Source organism: Poecilia reticulata, chromosome 1 (assembly GCF_904066995.2).
Source record: "Poecilia reticulata chromosome 1, P_reticulata-male-v2, whole genome shotgun sequence".
In the NCBI taxonomy this organism is placed as follows: domain Eukaryota; kingdom Metazoa; phylum Chordata; class Actinopteri; order Cyprinodontiformes; family Poeciliidae; genus Poecilia; species Poecilia reticulata.
In genome coordinates, this window is record NC_088830.1 from 14,873,916 (window position 1) to 14,895,670 (window position 21,755).

General features: G+C 40.2%; 1 protein-coding gene across 1 annotated transcript; it reads left to right on the top strand.

Annotated features, from left to right (window-relative positions):
• Positions 1-1,453: 1,453 nt before the first annotated feature.
• Positions 1,454-20,855, top strand: LOC103464222 (neuronal acetylcholine receptor subunit non-alpha-3-like). Its single transcript, XM_008408190.3, has 8 exons — positions 1,454-2,093; positions 12,645-12,796; positions 14,520-14,564; positions 16,097-16,206; positions 16,989-17,502; positions 18,633-18,823; positions 19,872-20,088; positions 20,276-20,855. Exons 1-8 carry the CDS (start codon positions 1,673-1,675, stop codon positions 20,408-20,410), a joined length of 1,785 nt encoding a protein of 594 aa, XP_008406412.2. The 5' UTR covers positions 1,454-1,672; the 3' UTR covers positions 20,411-20,855.
• The last annotated feature ends 900 nt before the right edge of the window (positions 20,856-21,755 follow it).

Here is a 21,755-nt window from a genome sequence, read left to right on the forward strand (position 1 = left end):
CAACGGGAGGGTGTGCCACTGAAAGAAACAATATTTGACTTGACTGTTAAAAATGTTTGTTTTTGGAATCTATGGTGAAAATTAGGTTGTGGTCTTTTAGCTGTATTTCCTAATTTTCTTTTTTGACTTATTTGTGAATGCCTTCATATTAAAGTAAACAACATGAAAGAAAATTGTGTCAGTACTTGGATCTTGCGATTTTGTTTTTATGTCATTGCTCTTGCTTGCCAACAGTTCTGGTTTGGTGAGATGTTTTTTTTCCCCCTACTATTACTCTCTATTTATCTCCTTAGAAAGGAAGAAGTCAAACATTAAATGCTCATGCTACTCATAGCATCAACAGAGTAATAAGAGAGCAGCGTGTGGGGCATTGAAAGACGCGGCATGGCGTTGGGATGAAGTGCATGCATGCTACATTAGTCTCAACCTCTCTGGAGATTTATGGTGATGCATGCCTGCATAGCGGTGCGAGGGACTTCATTAAGGAAACCTACAGATCCCTCCTTCCTGAAAGATAATGCCAGCCATTAATTTTAATGCTTCACAGCATCTGGAAACATTGTATATCTCGTAATGCAAACCTTATAGATTAGTGGAGTCGCTCATTTACTGAAAGGGTCTGAGGCTCAGCAAGACCTATGCCGAATGTCGCTTATACAAAGTCATTCAAGAAATGTATTTTCTCAGCAACGTTGAAGAAACTGGAGGATCTGAAAGCCAATAGCAGTCAACAAGTCTGGCCTTTATAGAAGATCAGGTTGTGAAAGGAAAGCCATTTGAAGTTCTCTCAAAGATATAAAAGGGGCACAGAAAACATATGGCAGGAAGTGCTACATAAGTAGAATGTAGAATGACTGAGTTAGTAACCTGTGGCAAGACTTGAAAGCAAGTGTTCACAGTTTCTGGGTATCAATTAAGTTTTCAAGAGTATTAATACTTTTGCAAGGCACTTTATTTTTGGCATGACAAGTTTTCATACATTTGTGAGTCCCAACCAAAATAATTTACAAAACATAGATGAAAAACTCTTTTTAGGAGCAACAAGGTTTTTGTGTAGCATTGTGTTTTCTCACAGTTGTATTGTCATGTATGCCACTCAATTTAGTTAACTGTACTGAAACGTCCTGTTTTGCGTAGTGGTGCACCGATTTATCGGCCGGCTAATTTATCAGAGCCAATTTCCTTCATTTTGGGAGATCGGCGATTAGCCGATACTTTCATGTGAAGCCGATCTTTTCCCCTAATATGTATCTCAGCAAAGGTCTAACAATCAACCTCTGTCCTCTTCTGCTCACCTGTGGGAGAGATTTAAATGACTGACCGACCCACCGGGTCATGTTTACACATTTGCAGTCACCAATCACTGTCTCCAACTCTGTGACTTTCTTGCTCTATTTTATCAACAAAAATGGTATCAATAAAAAAAATTGGAATTGGCAGGTCGGGCTTTTTAAAGATCGCGGATCGGCGATAGGCCAGAAAACTGCAATTGGTGCACCCCTATAATTTTTGTTTGATGTTCCCACAATGGTTCCCTCATAATTTATCAAAGGAAACCAGGAAAAATAAAATAAAACGAAGGTTCATCGCGTCATAACTAATAAATCAGTTACTCAAAACTTCACTTTCAAAGTGATCGCAGCTCCAACTTGTTTCATTTCTTTGCACGTTGATGAAAGCAATCCCCCCTTTGGATGTGGGGCAGATCAGATGTGTCCTCCCTCCACACCCTGTGACTGGTCTGTCCCGCCTCCAGCCCATCGGCTCGATCGGCTCCGGAGCTCCAAGCTGCCTGGACTCACGCAGAAGAAGCTGCAGAGAAGCGCAGCGGGCAACGCAGAGCGGAAAGGAAAGGACGGACCAACACCACAGCAGGAAGGTGGGGCGCGCTGTGCAAGAAGCTACCAACAAGCTGCCGTCCTTCATCATTCATCATTTAAAGCGGGATTCACCTGGGGGGGGTCCCACATGGCTGCTGAGGAGACGCAGAACGGCAGAACATTCTGATCCATTGTTGAAGACGGGACAAAGCATGAAGTTTGCGGCTGCGGTGCTGTGGTTCTCTTTGGCTCTTGGAGAGGCTGCTGCGCAAGGTGAGGAATCTGTGGAGCGCGTCTTGATGTAAACCGGTGATGGTGCGATATGACATTACAGCAGGCACGGTGCCGAGAACGACTTGGAGTCGTTTTGTGCGACAACAAGCGCAAAACGTCACGTCGGCCTCGTTATTAAGTCTAATTGGAGAGTCTTTAGCACGTTCTGCACACGGCGCACTATTGAAGAGCGGGGTTTTATTACTTGGCGGGTCGTTTTATAATTTCCAGAGGAAATTATACTTTATAATCGAGCGGGACAAACTGCTGGGGTCAGTGAACAGGAGCGCATTCATCATTTATTAAAGAGTGAGTGCGCAGCGCCCCCCTTGGGACGCGTGGCACATGATGAGCTGCGAGGAGAACAGTACGGAAACAATAAAGTATGTAATAATACGCGCAGGAACTACGGAGGGAAATGAAATCCCTCATACAATAAAGAGATTCATCTCTCAAAAGCTTTGTTGTGGAAAGTAAAGAGAGTCGGTTTTCTCTGCTTTAGGAAGGTAGGCTTGCTTGTGTGATAAACTAAACTGAGATAAATTTTATATATTTAAAAGAAATTTCATGTAGAAAACTGCAAATAGGGATATGTCTTTGAGAATATATTAATGTACCTTTTCTTTTATTACCATAGATATAAACTTTCTTATTAATTTAGGCTTAGTCTTGTCTTGGTCACCTTGCTATATTGAATTTACAGTCAATTTTATAATCAAATATAATATGTTGCTGCTCATTTTTTCTGTTTGCCCTAGTGTTGACATTTTTTTTTTTTTTTTTTGCGTTAGCCTAAGAGCGGCTGGTTACAGACTCTGTGGAGAATCTCGATCAGATGTGGCCTCTATACGTCTGTTCAAGAAGATCAAATCTCATTGACTAATTTAGATTTGATTGAAATTCATCTGCCTTTAGCATATGTCAGCTTTTGTCATCGTTTCCTTCTGTTTGTGTTCTTTGTACACTTTTGCCTCATCAGGGATCAAAGGTCGATCCCAAAAACTACTCCTTAGTTATTGGACTAAAAACTAAGGAGTGGTTTTTAGTCCAAAAACTGTGTTTGGACACATCATAAATATTCAGTTCTTATTGCAAAAGAATGTTTACTGTTTTATTTACATCTGGAAAAAACATGATTGAATGGCGGGTAACCACCTTGTTTTATGTGCACTGAAGATAACAACAAAGATCTTAGAAATAAAAACAGTACACCCTACGACTAATAGTTAGTGTTGTCGTTGGCCTAAGTAACTTCAGTGAGATGTGTATTGTTGCTATTTCCAGCCTCTCACATCAGTCAGATTAGGGCTGTAGTGATACAATAATCTCACGATACGATACGATACACAATATGCTGCTCACAATATGATATATATATATATATTGCAATATTCAGCAAATGATACAATTCAATACACTTTTGTGATTTTCTGAAAGATTTTAGAGGGACAGAGTGATTTTGGTGACATTTTGTGACTGTTATAGAGTTGGATTGAATTAATTTAACTGAAAACTGATTAAAACCAGCAACTACACAATACCTGGCTCTGGTTGGACATGGACACAGACTTAAAGTCAACAGCTGGACAAAATGAATCAAAGAAGTGGTGAGAAAACATGTTTCTTTTAATTGAAACAGTACAAACTGTAGCTTACATGCATTTGTAAAGTAAATAAAGTGCACCAAGTACCTGCTCTGAATAGTTTGATACCTTTTAAACCTCAACACTTAACATCTGAAGAAATCACTCTAAGCCTGATGACCTAATCACTCTCCCGGCAAAGCAAGCAGTGAGTGAGCAAGGTGACAGCTGGATGTTACGATACTTGCGGATGAATATTGATTTTTTTTTCTAGCAAAGAAAAAAAAAAAAATATATATATATATATATATTGTAAAGTAAATAAAGTGCACCAAGTACCTGCTCTGAATAGTTTGATACCTATTCAGAGCATATATATATATATATAAAAAAAAAAAAAATTCCCTTCTCACCCTCCTCGGGTGGTCTGTTTCATCCTCTGAGCTCGGGTCCTCTACCAGAGGCCTGGGAGCTTGAGGGTTCTGCGCAGTATCTTGGCTGTGCCTAGAACTGCACATTTCTGGACTGAGATGTCTGATGTTGTTCCTGGGATCTGTTGTAGCCACTGCTCCAGTTTGGGGGTGACTGCCCCGAGGGCCCCGATTACCACAGGCACCACTGTGGTCTTCACCTTCCAGGTCTTTTCCAGTTCCTCCCTGAGGCCCTGGTACTTCTCCAATTTCTCATGCTCCTTTTTCCTGATGTTGTAATCACTTGGTATTGCTACATCCACCACAACGGCTTTCCTCTGTTCTTTATCCACCACCACAATGTCCGGTTGGTTCGCCATTACCATCTTGTCTGTCTGGATCTGGAAGTCCCACAGGATCTTAGCTCGGTCATTCTCCACCACTTTTGGGGGTGTTCCCCACTTTGATCTCGGGGCTTCCAGTCCATATTCTGCACAGATGTTCCTGTACACTATGCCTGCCACTTGGTTATGTCGTTCCATGTACGATTTCCCTGCCAGCATCTTGCACCCTGCTATTATGTGCTGGACTGTCTCAGGGGCCTCCTTGCACAACCTACACCTTAGGTCTTCTCTGGTGTGGTAGATCTGAGCCTCTATTGCTCTGGTGTTTAGGGCCTGTTCCTGGGCGGCCAGGATGAGAGCCTCTGTGCTGTCCTTGAGTCCAGCTTTCTCCAGCCATTGGTAGGTTTTCCTGACATCAGCCACTTCAGTTATTTGTCGGTGGTACATCCCATGTAGGGGCTTGTCCTCCCATGATGGTACTTCCAGCACCTTGTCTTCTGTTCCCCATTGCCTGAGACATTCGCTGAGCACATCGTCCGTTGAGGCTTTGTCCTTGATGTATTTATGGATCTTGGATGTTTCATCCTGGACAGTGGCTCTCACACTCACTAGTCCTCTGCCTCCTTCCTTACGGCTCGTGTACAGTCTCAGGGTGCTGGATTTGGGGTGGAATCCTCCATGCATGGTTAGTAGCTTCCTAGTCTTAACATCCGTGGCCTTCATCTCTTCCATTGGCCAGCTAATTATTCCGGCAGGGTATCTGATTACTGGTAAGGCATAGCTGTTTATTGCACGGATCTTGTTCTTGCCATTGAGCTGGCTTCTCAGGACTTGTCTTATTCGTTGGAGGTATTTGGCTGTGGCTCCTTTCCTTGTGACCTCATTGAGGTTGCCATTTGCTTGTGGTATTCCCAGGTACTTGTAGCTGTGCTCTATGTCTGCTATTGTTCCTTCTGGGAGTGAGACCCCTTCTGTGTGGGCGACCTTCCCTCTCTTTGTAACCATCCGACCACACTTCTCTAGTCCGAATGACATCCCAATGTCAGTGCTGTAGATCCTGGTGGTGTGGATCAGTGAGTCGATGTCTCGCTCGCTCTTGGCGTACAGCTTGATGTCATCCATGTAGAGGAGGTGACTGATCGTGGCCCCATTCTTGAGTCGGTATCCGTAGCCAGTCTTGTTGATGATTTGGCTGAGAGGGTTCAGGCCTATGCAGAACAGCAGTGGGGACAGAGCATCTCCTTGGTATATGCCACATTTGATGGACACTTGTGCAAGTGGTTTGCAGTTGGCTTCAAGGGTGGTTTTCCACAGCCCCATCGAGTTTGCAATGAAGGCTCTTAGAGTCCTATTGATGTTGATGTCTCTAAGCATTCAATGATCCAAGTGTGTGGCATTGAGTCATAGGCTTTCTTGTAATCAATCCAAGCGGTACACAGGTTGGTGTGTCGGGTTTTGCAGTCTCGGGCGACTGTGTGGTCTACAAGGAGTTGGTGTTTGGCTCCTCTGCTATTTATGCCTATGCCCTTCTGTGCCTTGCTCATGTATTTATCCATGTGCCCGCTTATCTTAGCCGCTATGATGCCTGACATGAGCTTCCATGTTGTAGAGAGACAGGTTATTGGCCGATAGTTGGATGGGACTGAACCCTTCGAGGGGTCCTTCTGTATCAGGATTGTGCGCCCTTCAGTTAACCATTCAGGGTGAGTCCCATTTTGTAGCAGCTGGTTCAGTTGAGCTGCCAGTCGCTCATGGAGGGCAGTGAGTTTCTTAAGCCAGTAGGCATGGATCATGTCAGGTCCTGGTGCTGTCCAGTTTTTCATACCCGAGACTCTGTCTTGGACATCTGCCACAGTGATGGTTACCGGGGCTTGTTCCGGGAGGTTGCTGTGGTCCTCTCGTAGAGAGGTTAGCCACTGTGCATTGCTGTTGTGGGACGCCTCCCTTTCCCATATGCCTTTCCAGTATTGTTCAGTCTCCAGCCTGGGTGGGTCTGCTCTGTTGTTATTACCCTGCCATTGAGAGTACACTTTGGCTGGTTGGGTGGCGAAGAGCCGGTTAATCCTCCTGGCTTCATTCTCTCTCGTGTATCTCTTTAGGCGGCTGGCCAAGGCTTGGAGCCTTTGTTTGGCAGTTTCGAGTGCTTCAGGTATGGGCATCTGGCTGTACTTCTTGGGTACTGATCTTTTCATTGCACCCCTTTGGAGCTCTGACAGTTGACTCACTTCCCTCCTTGTGATCTTGATCTTAGCCTCTAACCGTCTTTTCCATGGTGGGTATTGGGTCTCATGGTTGCTCTTATAACCAAGCATGTCAAGGATCACTGATGCTGAGTTGTATATCAGCTCATTGGTTTCTGTTATGGTGTTGGTAGGGATCGTTCTCAATGCTGCATTCACATCTTCAATGAGACTTTCTGATGGTACTTCACTCAGCCGTTGTAATTGGCGTCGGGGTTGTCTGGTGTTCATTCGGGCCATGATTCTCTCTCTCAGGTCAGTTGCTGCCTCGTTCAGCTCAGATGGTTCGTTCATTACTGGGGCTACATACCCAGTCTCTGGGTGGGGAGTTGTAGCATCCTGGCTCCTTCCCGTAGCACTTGTGTTGTACCTCGTCAATCTCAAGTTGTGACAGCAGTTGCCGTTTGCGGATGTTGGAACACTGAGCTACTAGTTGTTTGGCAGTTAGTGTTGACTGGGGATGTCGAGCTAACCATTCCTCCCACAGTCTTTGCATGTAGCCCCTCTGACTAGGATTACTTGAGTAGTAGCATTCCAACAGATCCATGTTTTCACCTCTCGCCCATTTCCGTCTTGTTCCAGTAGCCCACTTTTCATCAGGGTGCTCTGGTTCCCCAGCACCTGACGCAGACCTTGTTTGACCGGGCGACGTCTGAGCCGGCATGTCGTGCTTATTTGTGTCTCTCATGGTATGAGGTAGGCTATATAGCTCCAAGGGTCTTGCCTAAGGACCCACACTGACAGCTCAATGTCACCGTTGTAACCGTTTGCCCCAGCCCCCAGCCTGGCCTCGAACCCGGGTCTCCCGGGTGGAAGACTGGTGACTTTACCTATTGAGCTATACAGTCAGCTATATATATATATATATATATATATATATATATATATATATATATATATATATATATATATATATATATATATATATATATATATATATATATATATATATATATATATTATATATATATATATATATATATATATATATATATATATATATCGATATTATTACACAGCCCTAAATCAGATACAACTTAGTCTTTGTCTATAATGTCCAGACTTTTGATTCTCAACGGTTTCAGTTCTGCTTTCAGAAATCGTCCAGCCTGGGCATATTGGCTGTTGAAAAGTTGAAAAGTTCTTAACCGTACGGCTGTTTTCTACAACATGAAATGATGAATTTTAGAGTCTTTAGAGACTTCATTAAATCCTGCAATTTGTCCTGCAGTCATCTTTTTAAAGGCACCAGAAAGCTCCACAGTGTCTACTCTGATTTAAGCTGTCAGCAAGTTAAATGTCTATTTGGGATTTAAACAGGGTAGCCATCGTCAAAATGCTTAATTATGGTATAATCAATTACATCTTATACTGGTGTTTGATTTTAGCCATGTTGGGCTAAATTCAGGTGTTTTTTCAGCTTTTATGGTCTATTTATTTTAGATTTTTCTTAACAGGGTTTTTCTTAAACTGATATTAAATATCCATATGCTTGTGCTATAAAACCAGGCTTTCACAGATGTCATAATTTCTCCTATATCGTTTTATATTCACTATATATAGTTTAGATATAAGAAAATTTACTCAATTTGAAATATATATTTAAAATGCAACATATTTTCATTTGGGGACTTTCTGTATTTTGTAAAAAAAAAAAAATCTTCAAATATAGTTAGATGTAAACTGAGGACTGTTGACACAGCGGTAAAGTCAAGTTCCAGTTGCATCAAGCCTGATCAATTATTTTTATTTTTTAATTAAAAATGTTTTGGACTGTTTACAGAAACCGTAAAGATTCAAATGCAAAAAATGTATTGATTTTAGGCAAAGTCATTGCAAAATGGAGGTTCATTTACTAGGGTATTTGTTTCTTTTTTTGTTTTAAGCCACTTAAATTGTGACAAATAAACCATGTGGACATAAAAAGAAGCCTAAAATGTATGCATGTATTTTTGTTTTAAATCTTTGTGTAAATCCTCTAATAGCGTGTTATGCCAGTTGCCTCACACCAATCCACGCCTGGTCGTCAGTCACTCTGTGTGCAGTTATAGTCAAAATGGACTAAAACACAACGCTGAACTATTTTTATGCCTCCTGACATATAAAATGAAAGCTGTTCTCTCTTACCCCTCTCGGTGGCGCTTCCCGTTGTGTTTCCACTTGTAACAGATGTGGCAGTGTCAAGGTGATCATGCTACTCTGTCCCCACATGGGGTGTTTCAGATTGAGAAAGCAGGCAGGGTGCGCTTGTGCACGCTGGGCCTCTCCTGCATCTGTCATTCAGCAACGAAGCCTCGTCCCTCACAGACGCTGCCAAATCTCTGTTATACTCCTGCTGAGGGCTTTCATGCAGGAAGTGGATACAGACAGTCACGCTTTAATGCATCATAATTTTCCTACAGAGATTCAGCCTCCACCCCCCCCACTCCAACCATCACAGTGCACATTGCAATCAATACCCTCTATATCTCAGCCGTGCACACACACCGCATTCGCTGCTATCTGCCTCGATCTAATGGAAAGAGCTGGCTCTTATGGAGGAATGCAGACCTGGGACTAATGGGGCTACCGCGTTTTTGTTTACGAGGATCCTGAAACAAAGCTGCTTCCTGTGTTTTCATATAGAAAGAAAAGTGTGCAAAAACCCAATTTTAGCTCTTTGCAAACTCTGTGTGAATCTGATGCAACTGAAAGAAACGCAGCCTGTGTTTTCACTTTGCATGCTCCACACACTGAACAGGAAGCAATATGAATTTTGAAAACTGATAAAGGGTCCATGAATGTTTTACTTTTTCTTGAGGATTATTTTTTGTTTTGTTCACGTAAAGAATAATTAGCAGAGATCCAGTTGTGGCTGTTAAAATAATGGAGTGTACTTAGGTTCGTTTTTTTTTTTTAGCACATATGTTTCATTTATATTTCTCTGTCATCTAATAGGTAATTACATTCATCTGAATACTTTTTTGAACTTGGAAAACATTAGATTGTTTACTTCTGATATCGAAATTAAAATTTGTCATTTAAATTATCTTCATTGAGACACCTGCTGATTTTATTGTCTTGGTAAATCTGTGGGGAAATGTACAGGAACACACATAATGATCTCTGAGACTTACTGTACATTATGCAAAAGTTCAATGCGGATCAAAAGTTTGCATACACTCACCACTGGCATAAACTTACACTTTGTGTCTACTGTCTTTGCATCATTGTATTAAAAATAATAATAATAACTGACCAAGTTTCAGTTGCCACAGCGTCACCATCAGATGAGGGGAAATTGGATAAAATTACCGATGAGATATGAAGTAAAAAGTAATTTCAGAGCTTTTTTAAATGAGTTAATTAATTATTCACACCTATATCACATTTCTGTCAAATAGAAATATTTGATACATTAATATAATTTTACATACAATCCCACAGTCTGTTCTAGGGTAAGCTATTTTTTTTAATGCCCATACTTGGGATTCTGTTTCATTTTTATGCTGTCAGGATTTCAGAAACTCCACAATAAATTCTCAGTCGTTCGTCTAGATCTACTTCTTAATGTATGGATGTATGAAAACCTCTGACTGAAACTATTTGCACATTTTTCATTCTCTTTGTTATAAAGTCCTTAAACCCAAAGTTTGCTCCCATGTATGTTATCGTGGACAGTATAGACTGAACCCACCAACAAATCTACCCATTCATTCAACACCAGGTGTATTAAAAAAATAAAAGCCCTATTTGGAGAATTCATTTATTTTATCACTTTAAAATAATTGTAATAGTTTTTTTTCAAGATAACTTCTGAGCAGCTGTTGAAAAGCTTCATTTTCTCTCATTCACTTTGCATAATGTTCAAAACAACAGACATCTGCATGCAGCTGATTGTCTTAGGTAAAAAGCTTGGAAGTTTGGTGATCATGTTAATGAGTTTAATGATCTGACATGTTGCTGATTATATTTCTAATTAACCTACCGCTGCTTTGAGTGCCGTTTGTCTGTTCGTTTGTCTGTTTGCTTCACGTTTCGCTTTGTCAAAAGACGTCTGTAAAATTTGTCAAGTTTGATATTGTCAGAGTTTTAGTCTGAATGTAAAATGGACTGCGTCGTAAAGAAACCTGGGGGAGGGGATTCAATATGTCATTGACACCTTTATCTGCTTTAAGATATATGGAAAGCAGGCCTGAATCACTGAATCCCTCGGCTCGACAGATTGATGGAGCCATTCAGGTTTTATGCCTCCCGTCTGAGATTAGGCTTCAGACCTCAGTGGTTTGCCCAAAGACACCTTGGTCTCAGCACCTGAGCCCCCTAATGCGTTTTTTTTTTTTCTTCTTCTGAAGGATTTGGCTCATAAAGTGAAAAAAAGAAGTGTGTCATATTCAACGATAGAGGAATTACTATCAGTTTTGCAGTCTGTTCTCCTTCCTCTTGCCCCAGTTAATGTTTCTTTCAGCTTCTCTCCTTCCCTGTCTTCCTGTTTCTCTCCGATGCTGGAGGGAATTGCTCTGGGTCAGTCTGTCTCACCCCCTCCCCTCTCCTCCTCCCTTATCAGCTCTCACCACTCCTCTGATGCATGGCCCTTATTTGAAAGGCTGTTGAATTAAAGTTCCCCTCTCCTTTTCATTGGCCTCTGTTGCAACGCTGCACCACAGGCCGTGCCAAACATCACTTTCTTATGTGGACAAATGCCCCGAGCTTCCAGCTCATAAACCCACTGCGTTAGCATTGAAGGCCCATCTTGTGTGTGGGTCATGTTCAAATGCCAGATACTGCTCTGAGCGACCGGCGAATGCCACTGCCATTTTCATCTGAATTCTGCGTAATGAGATTTTTTTGTTTCACTATTAAACTATCTGCCAGACCTCGCCTATGTAAGTAAAAACATAAAACACTTTATGAATTATTCATAAAAAAAAACATAAAGTGAAAAACTGCAGATAATGGTGTCCTCAGTTTCCATTTGATACCTACATATTTTCCTACTTTCAGCTGATCAGTGAAGTTGCCCGAGGTAGAATTACAGAATGCTTCATTATATTTATGCAGGGTGCTCCCTGTTAGTGCCCACCTCTGGGATCTGAACTCTCGCAGCTGTTTGCAAATGAATGGTGGCCAGTGAAGCGAGAGCGCTGCGGCTTCCGTGCTCGTCTTCCCAGCAGTGCGCGGGTGTCACTTTTTACTCTGACAGTCATGTCTTGTGGCTGACTGCACCGAACGCTCTGAGCTCTTTTTATCTCCCCTGGCGACGGATCTGTCTGAGGTGATTGTGTCAGCGTGATCATTTTGCTGCTCTTGGGAACTTGGACACATCCGTTTGGCCATGAACAGCCATGAGTCTGATGTTGATTGTTGATGTGTGTGTGTGTGTGTGTGTGTAGGTGTGCGTGTGTGTGTGTCTATGTGTTGCCAGGCTCATTCTAAGGACATGACCTCATATCCTCCCACTTACTTGTGAAGGCAAATAAAGAGTTGGTTATGTTAATTAATGTTTGCTGCTCTTCCATCACTCATGTTGTTTCGCAAAAGTTCAGTTTGGCCTTTTCCTGACGATGGGGATCTTCTGCTACATGTTTTGCTGCGTCTCCTTCCTGGCTTGTGGCAAAATGCACACAGAGCCTTTTTTCAGCTCCGGCCCTGATGCTGACCACTATCTATGAAGGCCAAATTTGTGGAGTGAACAACTGGTAGTTTTACTGTGAACAGGTTCGATCTCCTCCATATTAACACCAAGCCTCTTGGCTGCTTCTCCAGAAACTTCTGTTTCACTTTCTCCCAAACTTGTCTGGTGTATTCATGGGTCTACATGTTGCTATTTGTTTTTAAATCGTACTCTGTTTTTAGCAGTCAATACCAAAATTGTTCTGAAATGCAAAAAAATCTCAAAAAAACCCCAGCTCCCTGACATAGATTTGAGATACTTTAAATCCAGAAATATGTAATAAGTTAAGCATTATCATATTTCTTGCTTTCCTTTTTACAGCCCCGGAGGACTTTGTGTCTCTGGCTCAGAAGGAAGATTTCCTGCTGAGAAATCTCTTCAAAGGTTATCAGAAGTGGGTGCGGCCCGTCGGTCATGCCAACGACACCATCACTGTTCGCTTTGGACTGAAGATCTCGCAGCTGGTTGATGTGGTGAGGACTTGGCATTTAAAGTCAATTCCAGGTTTTATTCACATCGGACAGTGCGAGGCATTTAACTTTTATGAAGATATATTGCCCTGTCTAAGCAATGTACATTTTATTGCTCTATGGTGAACCTTTGCTCCAACAATCAGCATTTCTAGGCTACTTTGAACAGACTTTTTTTTTTTTAAAATTAAGACCTCTAATGATGACTGTGATCTCAGTTTGCGATCAGCTGCTGAGTGACACTAGGAGACCCTCGGGAAGATTAATTGAACTCTGGAGTCGCTCTGTTCCTATGCGACGCTGCAGCAATGTTAACTTAGTGGTAGATTCAGCAGACAAAAATATTTCTGACTCCTACCATAATAATATATTTTTAAAAAGCAAAAAAATTCAATTAATATTCGGACAAGTCAGGTCCAACTTGAAAACAGGACTTAAGAGCTTCTGAAGTTAAATGTTAAAACATCAAGAATCTTCTTAAGCAGTCTGTAGACAATTTGAAGTCAAATCATTATTTCAGAGCAACTGGTAGCAAAAGAAAACATCACCACGGGTGTCCTAAATTTTTAATATCACACTGTTAATATTTTCTTTGCTAAATTTATCAGTGTCAGTGTTGTATTTAACTCCAAATCCACGGTTGGTTCTTGTCTTTCTTTTATCTTTGGACAAATGAAACAACTTACTGACAAAAATGAATGAAAAACAACTGGCAAAGCACTGGACAGTTTAAATTTTCTTTTATGCCATGAACCTTTATCAGATCCCAATTTGAACTCCTTTCTCATTTATTTTTACAGAACACAGTTACATTATAACTTTGGTAGATGGCAGAGGAAGAACACAACGTTTACACTTGCTATGTAAAATCACTCCGGCTGTGGATAAAATTAGAAACTACGCAAACTCCACCCTAAAATGCCGTATGTTCTATTCTCACTAAAAACTGTCTTTGTCAGAGCAATTTAGGTCAATTTAATTTATTCTGTCAGCTTTATTTCCCTTCAAAATGTGTCTGGGAGCAGATTGGAGGGCGGGGGGGAAATGTAAACAGACCACAATCAAATTCAAGTTCAATTTAATCTGTTTTTCATCTTGATTTATTGCCACTTCAATTCAAGTTTAATCAAATTCAAAGGCAACCTCGAACGGAAAGTGTCTCGGGAATGCCAGCCCTCTGTCTTAGCAAGCTGCAGGGCGGGAGACTAACAAAGAGAGACAAACAGAATCTAAAGCACAGAACCAGACATACTGGCTTTCAGAAATGCAATTAAAAAAAGAGAAAAACACAAATTTAATCTGTTCCATTGATATTAAAAGAAAGTAAGAGTACATTTTAAGACAGCAGGGTAAGGACAAGTCAGCAGCGCGATACTGAGGTTGATTCGCTAAAGAGGCAGCCGATGACCTTCTCACATCGGGTGATTCAGTTGTTTCTTAAGATTATAAACATTTTTTGTCTGAAGGCATATCAAGTGCGTTGTGATCTTCATGTCAGACATAAATGCTGTCGAGATAGATAGATAGCTCGGTAGATATTTACTGTACTTTCTGAGGTTAAAGCAAAACAAGAACATAAATTAGTCACTTCTAGGCTTATAAGCTCCTTCAATAAACTTCACTTTGTTCCAGCTTCTAGTTTGCTCCTCATTAGCCTCTCTTATCGTTTTCAGCTTTATTAATCTCCTCTAACTGGGCTCCTTTTTTCTTTTCTTTTTTCTTGCAGGACGAAAAGAACCAGCTGATGACTACAAATGTGTGGCTCTGGCAGGTGATGATGAGAACTTGATTGACTCTTTTTCAATAATTTGATTCACAAAAATTATTCTTAAAGTTAGGTTTTTAATTCCATTTATGTGGATTTTTTTTTTAGCTTTTCTGAATATGGTGATTATGATAATAGTACAAGAAGTTAGAGACCCTACAGTGAATCATAAGCAAGGGGACTCACCTGTACAATGCCTGCTGGAGTTTTTAGTTCACATTACCAGGACGTAAATGACCAATCATCATAGAGGATAGTGATACTTGCTAAGCAACATTTCACAGCAGATCTGTAGCTTATTACCAAACACTGATTCAGTGAGTTTGATCATTGCTACATAGAGCCAAAGTCATGTTTACCACATGGGCTAGAAACTAATCTGGAACACCTTCTGGATTATGATGCAGCTAAATGAATAGAGAATAGAAAATATCAAAGGATATTTTGGGCTTCACCCAATGTGAGATTGACAGCAAAAACACACCTTGATCTTCCTAATCTCAACACAAGCAGTGAGCACCAACTCCCCACTGACTATCTTTGTCGCGAAGAAAATAATATTCAACCATCCTCCTTTTAAAGTCACAAGAAAAAAAAGGGGTCACAACTATTTGTGGTGTAAACACAACTCTGAATTTAGTTTCTGGTTTGAAGCAGTCGAATCAAAAGGCACGTTGCTTACTTCTGCTTGAAAGGAAACAAAACTGTCTTGTTAACATCATTTAGATGACCTCAGACACATGCATGCTAATCTGACTGACAGTGGTGGAAGCTCAAGAGTGGTACATGGAGCATTTCAAGGGTACATCAGGGGTAAATCTTAAAAATATCTTCAGTCTTCATTTACAATTAATGTAATGTATGATCACAAGTATAGTAAACAGTGTAATCTTTTTTATCCTCCAGCCTGTTATTTTTTTCTCCTTTAAATAGAAACTTCCTGGCATAAATGATCCATGTCACATAACGTAAACACACGTATCTTCAGTCATTTGTGAAAATGCATATATTCTCACTTAGAGGTAAAAAAAAAAAATACATACAGTATATGTTAGAGCTTAGTTTCACATCCATACAACTGCTCATCCAACTCAGTTAACACTTTAATTAAAGTCATGTTCTCCTTGTAAACATAATTTGTATTTATTGCTTCATATTTCAACAGAAATCAGATGCCCAATTCGGGAGGGTTTTTAAATGTCACCTGAGTGACAGCTTTCATCCACATAGTGGAGAATTTATGACAATATGACAAGTAATTATTTTTTAACAACAGACAGCAAATGAACTTGAGCATTTGCCAGTTTTTATGTTTTTGCCCCAAGCTAAGACAGCAAATTTTCATTCTTTTTTTTATTTTTTTTTGCAATTACTCTTGCCAGTCAAAGTATAATTAGATTTTTATTGTAGTTTTTTTATTTTTTTTATTTTTTTTTTATTGCTGGAATGAAAATCCAAATACTCAATTTAAATTTGCCCTCCATCGACTCCTCTGACTCAATGTGACGTATTGATCATTGCGTTGCGTATTTCAACAGGAGTGGACTGACGTGAAGCTGAGGTGGAACCCAGAGGACAACGGGGGCATTACATCGATCAGAGTCCCTTCAGAGACTATATGGCTACCCGACATTGTTCTCTATGAAAAGTAAGTTCTACTGGATTCTGCACTATTGCAAGATTAAAGCATTTGATTTGATTTGATCCTTCTGGGCATGGGCTGTTGTGAAGGTATATCCAGAGTTTTAAAGTGTCATTTATCCAGCCGTGCTTTTTATGTGGCTTACAGTCTATTTAATGGGATGCCAGAGGAATTGGCTCAAGATTTCTTTGGCTGTGTGGAGCAGAAAGGGATAGAGAGATGAATAATGTTGCCCCCTACTTATTTTCCTCCCCCTCATTGCTGCACACTGCCTGACAGCTTGCTGACCAAAGGAGACTACTACACTCTTCGTTTACTTTAAAGAGAGAAAAGTCTGACTGTTTAGAAAGATTTCTGGAACACAAAAGGGCATCACCATCACTTTTATTACAGAAACTCTGTTTTGAAAGCATGAGTAGGCCAGCTACGAGCGTCATGTTTGCAGACCCCATTCACTGAAGTAAATAACACATCTAATTAAACTATTACGTTTCACATATGTTTTTTTTTCTCCCATTTCTCAATAGCTTAGGTCTAGCTTTGAGAATAAAAATATATGCATATCATGCTTGCAATATGCGTGATATGTATAAATATTTTTCAATGCTATTTGAAGCAAAGTGCTGAGGTCATATTGCATATGTTTGTTTTACATTTTTGTCTCAGCGCAAAATTATATCGTGAATCCGTAGAATTTTATCTCTCGGTTAGCAGACAGAAGCTTGTTTAGACCGATGCATAATCAATGCAACTGAAAACAATCATGTCTATTTTTCATATTCTCCAAGTGCTGACGGTCGTTTTGAAGGTTCCTTGATGACTAAAGCCATAGTGCGCTGGGATGGCACCATAACATGGACTCCCCCTGCCAGTTACAAATCCTCCTGCACCATGGATGTCACCTTCTTCCCCTTTGACCGGCAGAACTGCTCCATGAAGTTCGGCTCGTGGACCTATGATGGGCACATGGTGGACCTGGTCCTGGTGGACCACCATGTCGATCGCAAAGACTTCTTTGACAATGGTGAATGGGAGATACTCAACGCCACGGGGATGAAAGGAAGCAGGAGGGATGGAGTGTACTGGTACCCATTTATCACCTACTCCTTCATCCTCAAGAGGCTGCCGCTGTTCTACACGCTCTTCCTCATCATCCCGTGCCTCGGCCTGTCCTTCCTGACCGTGCTGGTCTTCTACTTGCCATCAGACGAGGGAGAAAAGCTGTCCCTTTCGACATCAGTGCTGGTGTCACTCACTGTATTCCTTTTGGTCATAGAAGAAATCATCCCTTCATCTTCAAAGGTTTGTACAGGAAACTATTCTCTCTCATTTTCTACAGTTTGAAATTTAGCGTGCCGTTTTGGTTGCTCAGTCCTGCTGCTTGTCTAAAAATGCTGAACGCCCTTATTAAGAAAACGGATCATAGCAAAGGATGCCTTCTCTCCTCTCCTCCAACAATAATGCCAACACAACAATTGGCATTATTGTGTTTTTAAAGCTGCAGTATTTTTTCCTGAATGCTTGAAAGGAAGAGATGAGAGAGAAATGTTAAGTTGGTATGTTTTCATTAAATAAAACCTTTGTCATGTCTTTTGAAAGTTGCTGTTTAAACGGGATTACTAGTTTTCCATTATAAATTATAAAACAGTGTGATCATACATTCAGTTAACAAAACAAAATAATGTTTCAAACTTCCTAAAGAAAACAAGATCTTAAATTTTTTTTTTTTTACAGATAGAGTTAAGATCTCAAACTGCAAATTTTGTTTTACAATTTTTGAATCTATGTAGAATTATTAGTTCAGGTTTGATATGTGTTTTGCTGTTCATGTTAGTCTTGAGCTACCAAGAAAACCTTAAATGAGCTCTGAAAGCTTTGAGTTTCAGCAATCTTTGCATTTGGAGGTAGAAATGATCAAACTGAGTAAAATAAATATACATGAATTCCACAATCTGAAAAGGAGATAAGATATGTTCCCTTTAAAAAAATACAAAATTGATAGATATTCAAAGGATGTGAGAAATAAATAAAACTTGCTCTAATGCAAAACTCGCTCCACATCATTGTTCCGACTGCAGATTTAGGCGAGTTAAGGAGTGTAGCCGTCTTCTTTCAGTCTTTTCTAAAATCTTGCGAAACAGAACACTTTAGATGAACACCTTGTTCTCTTGACTTTCTAATTTTAAAGAATGACCAAAGGAAACAGGCCTCTATGTCACACCTCACTTAAAACCTGGGGAAACACAAAGTCATGAATTATAATTAAAAGTTTGTAGACAATCTTTTAAAACGTAAAGCATAAACTGCAAACTGAATAACAAATAATAGTAAATAATAATCCTTTACTGTTTCTAATTCTCTGGACTGTTTGGCATGTGTAAACAAAGTTATTAATTTTGTCTGACCCAGTTTTGTATTTTCTGCTTTAACAGGTGATCCCTCTTATTGGAGAGTACCTCCTCTTCATCATGATCTTCGTCACCTTTTCAATCATTGTTACAGTTTTTGTTATTAATGTTCACCATCGCTCCTCTGCCACCTACCACCCCATGGCCCCCTGGGTAAAGAGCCTGTTTCTTCAGAGACTGCCCAAGCTGCTCTGTATGAGGGGCCACACCGACAGGTAAACTTAAATAGACTGAACTTTTTTCTCTTGTTGTCTTGGTATTTACACTAAATAGTAAAATAACTCTCTGAACATGACATTGTAGTCCAGAGATGTCAATGGCAGACTTTTTGTTACTACATAAATCAAGAGAAATTCTTACAATTGATGTAAATTATATGTTTTTTTTAAAAAATAACTGGTTTGGGTAAAGGTAGTTCTCCCAGACAAGAGTAATTTTTTCTATTACCGGGTTCCTACACAGTGTGAAAAAAAATTGGAAAATATGGAATTAATTGATCATTTTTCAGGCCTAGTTGAGTATGGAAAAAAAAATGAAATGAAAAATATTTGCATTTCCTCACTGTGTTCCCTAATTTTGTTAATAAAAAATCGTAATGTCTGAACAATAAAATACTTTAACATAATTGACATGTTAAAGTATTTGAAAAATGATTTATCAATTACAATAATCATCTTTCAATTCCAACATCTTGATATTTTTTTTTTTGGTAAAAGAATTGATCAAATGGGTTTTTACAGAGCACCATCAACCTAGTAATGTGTGTGTGTTTTTTTTAAAGTATGTTTAATTTTTTTTTCTATTCTGTGGTAATAATTTAGGTAGAAGAAAACATACTGAAATCGGAGATGTATTTTAGGGATCCTAACACTCCTTTGAAAAATAAAAAGGACAATTTCTGGCATCGTCATTTTCTTACATCTGAGTTTTAGACTAAACTGTTTTTATAACAGGTTCTTAGCTTAGGCATTAAACAAAGCGCAAAAACAAAATAAAGCTATCGTATATGAAAATCCAAAGAAAAGATCTCCTTTGCGAAGCTACTAAAGCCAACCTCAACATGATGCCGTTTCCTGATAAGTAGAACATAGAGAAAATAAAACTGAAATACTTAACTTTTTATCTATAAACGAACCTGAAAAGTCACAGCTTTTGAAATAAAAACTTAAATAAAAATCCTGTGTCAGTCTCATTTCGCAGCAATAGCGTCGATTCTCTAAACCCACTAAAGTAATGACTGTAGTTGTTGCCATTGCCCCTCAGATATCACTTCCCAGACATTGAGATGCGAAGCCCGGAGCTGAAGCAGCGCAGAGGCGCGGGGAGGAGGGCTGTTCCCGGCCACGGCGGCAGCCAGCAGAGAGGAGCGTTCGGAGGGAAGGAGGACGAGAACCAAGCGTGGCTGGCAATGCTGGAGAAAGCCACGAGCTCCGTTCGCTACATCAGCCGTCACATCAGGAAGGAGCACTTCATACGAGAGGTGCGGAGGCAGGCAGGCAGACAGCAGGGAATGTGGCTCCACGCATTAAAAAGAAGCTACATTTGAGCTTCAGCCTCCTGTCTAAATAGTAGCAAAGTCCAGACTGAGTGTTGTTTATGTAAAAGAATGTGATATTTGGGAACTAAATTATGTGTTTTGTTTCTTCCGTGTGTGTTTGCGTCTGCAGGTTGTTCAGGACTGGAAATTCGTGGCTCAGGTGTTGGACAGGATTTTCCTGTGGGCCTTCCTCACGGTGTCAATCCTGGGAACTATTTTAATCTTTACTCCTGCTCTGCAGATGTACCTCAGCACACCTTCGTAAACTCAACCTCATAAAACAGAAAACCTTCTCTTGTCAGGTTCTATGATTTATTCAAAACTTATTACAGTGTATTCCTATTGTATAAAAAAAACAAAAACAAAACAACAACAACAACCTCAGGCTCCAAGCTTCCCATTCTTACCAGTACGGTTTGCAGCCTCAAATTACACCTGAAAACTGTAATGTCAGTCAACCTACCCTTTATTCCAAGCTGCATGTTCAGGGGTGTGAAGAGGTAAGAGCAATTAACAGGTCAAATTAGTGTGAATGAGTTAAGCACCTGTGTTTATATGACTGTATCGTTGCCATTGTAAATGCAATAAAATGCACAAATATCATTTCATTTTCTTTCTTACTTGCACTTTGTTGACAACCCATTTGTATCTGTCTGTATGTTCTGCACAATGATGGGATTAAAATAAAGCCGGAATCTGTTTTGCTTCTCTGCCGAGACCCATTTGATTACAGCAGCAAAAGTACTTAGTGATGCTGATCGAGTCATATGAACCTATGCAGTCAGATTGAAACAGCAGAGATCTTAGACTACTTCTCTGTTTTGCTGGGGGGGCGGGAGGGGTTGTTAAAAGAATACTGGCATCCTTCATTTGTTTTTTCTTTGATGAGTACTGAAAGGGAGCAGGAGGACAGATTTGGACACGTAAACGTTGTTGCAATAAAAGCTGGTTCATTTCATCTCCTACATTTCACAAAGTGAAGTGATTCCTCCCTTTCATAGATTGTGAAAGAGCCATTCCTGCCTTCATTCTATGTGAACTTGACTATTATAATAGTCTACATTGAGGTGTCATGTTTGTTGAGGGTTGTTTTTTTTGCAAACTGATTGTAGTTTATTCAAAACTCTGCAGAACAGCTGCTAACGGATACGCACAACTCAGTCTTTAAAATGATTTTAGGATTTGATCCCTGATAGAGGCTCTAGATCAGCCATCACCCGGGGTCGTCTTTGATCTTATTTGTGTTCGCACTCTTTCAAGAACTCTTTCAGTTAAGAGAGCACTCCTACTCTGTCTGTTCTGAGGTCGAGGTTGAAACCCCAGGGAGACCGGACCTTGGCTGCCGCTGCAAAACTATGGAGCAAATTGCCCTTTCACAACATCAGACACTTTGAAATTCCCCTTAAAAGCAGAAATTCACCTTTTGTGCCTTTTAAATCAGAATGAATTCCACCACATTTTAATGGTGCTAATTTTAATTTAGATTATTCTGCTGTATTAACCCGTCCATACTTCCAGCAGTGACTTGAGTGTTGCAAAAACTGGTCCCAAAAACTGACTACATATCCTTTTCAGTTTTTCACTCTGAGATCACAGCTGGGCAACTACCC